The sequence below is a fragment of the Suricata suricatta genome, chromosome 7 (assembly GCF_006229205.1).
Source record: "Suricata suricatta isolate VVHF042 chromosome 7, meerkat_22Aug2017_6uvM2_HiC, whole genome shotgun sequence".
Taxonomy (NCBI): Eukaryota; Metazoa; Chordata; class Mammalia; order Carnivora; family Herpestidae; genus Suricata; species Suricata suricatta.
Window position 1 is genome coordinate 29,276,077 of NC_043706.1, and position 1,492 is coordinate 29,277,568.

Below are 1,492 nucleotides of genomic sequence, written 5' to 3' on the forward strand. Positions count from 1 at the left end.
AGCATTCTCTGACATCATTAGAAAATCCGAGTAATGCTACTACCCACAATTCTAGAAGATGTACAGAGGATACTACCTCTCCACCTGTACACATCTTTAGTGACGGCCTGGAGCACTCCCCTTCAGAAAGCAAAAGTTTCTGGGAGACCCACTTAGCTTCATTGGTTGGAAAAGAGAAGAATTTGACTCTCAGCTAAGTTCTTTGAGAAAAAAGACTCTTCTTAAAATGCCATTTCCCCACTAATTTACCAAAACAAAAATGAAAACAAAAGGCTCTTGGCTACGTTGCCTAATGTTAAATAGGGTTTTCAAGAAAAAAACCTAACACGAACACCCCATCATCAGTAAAGACTAAAAACCGCCTGGATCATATAATATATATGCCACTGCTTTTTTGTATGTGGTTTTTTTTGGTGTTTTTTGTTTCTTTTTTTGTTGTTTTTTTGTTTGTTTGTTTTTTCTAAAAGTGCCCAGGTGGGCTTAAGGCTGCCAGACTGCACACACGTCTACAGCAGTAAGGGCTTCTCCTATTCCATCTACGACTTGTATCGGGGGAGAAAAAGAGGGATGGGGAAAGAGAAGAGAAGAATATACACCCACCACCACCAGAAAGAAAGAAAAGAAAAAAAGAAAGTCCCATAGCAGGGAGGTCTATGTGCCAAGCATAATGGAAAAGTGTGCTCCCCACACAGATGGTTCTGCACAGGCTAATGTTCTGCTGGTTTTCCTTAGAGACCTAGTTTGAAAAGGCAAAAAAGATGGGATTTGGATATAATTCAATCCTGGCAGAAATTCAAACTCCAACAATTAGGAGGAAAATCATCCTTCACTGAATTAATCCCTTTTTTCTTTCTCTTTTTCTTTTCTTAAACATTTTATTCATGTTATAGAGGGATTTCTTTTTGGTTTGCTTTTTTCCAATCATTAGGAGAGTGGCTGAGGAGTACTACATCCATCACTACTTTGGTGACACAGTTCAGATTCCAGATTCACATTTCCAGGTACCAAGAGTTCCCTCTAAGCGCGCAATCAAGTCAGCCTTCGTTTACACTTCTTTCTACTGAACACAGCAGTGCCCGTTGGTGTCTCTGACACGCAATCGCATCTTAGGTCGGTATTTCTCCAGGTAAAGCAGCTGTTTGGAATTGAATGCTCCCCTTCTTTTTTGTCTTATAAACTGAACTGCATCTACATACTTCATTCCACATTCAATCAAAGCAAGTGTAACAAGCACGGGTGCCCTTCCCAATCCTGCAACACAATGCACTGCAACACAGCAACCTGGCTCTTCACGAAATTTGGTTTTTAACAGGTTTAGCCAATCATCTACTATCTGATTAGGGGGTGGTGCTCCATCATCAAATGGCCAATCTAGAACGTGGATTCCTTCTTTTTCAACTGGAGCTTTATCATATGTAGCGTCACAAACTCGAACCAAAGTTGTCACTCCATACTTCTTAAGTTCCTCTGTGAACTTGTTGAGGGTAGCATT

The 1,492-nt window shown here is 40.5% G+C and overlaps 2 protein-coding genes across 2 annotated transcripts in view; both read right to left on the reverse strand.

The window, feature by feature from the left end:
- LOC115295435 (class I histocompatibility antigen, Gogo-B*0103 alpha chain-like) overlaps positions 1-1,492 on the reverse strand; it is a 157,910-nt gene that overhangs the window by 32,666 nt on the left and 123,752 nt on the right. The gene's annotated exons all lie outside the window — the stretch shown is intronic.
- On the reverse strand, positions 862-1,492 carry LOC115296363 (protein tyrosine phosphatase type IVA 2; the record flags this gene model as incomplete). Its single annotated transcript, XM_029944852.1, has 1 exon — positions 862-1,492. A coding segment is annotated over one exon (435 nt), but the record flags the coding sequence as incomplete, so codon positions are not given.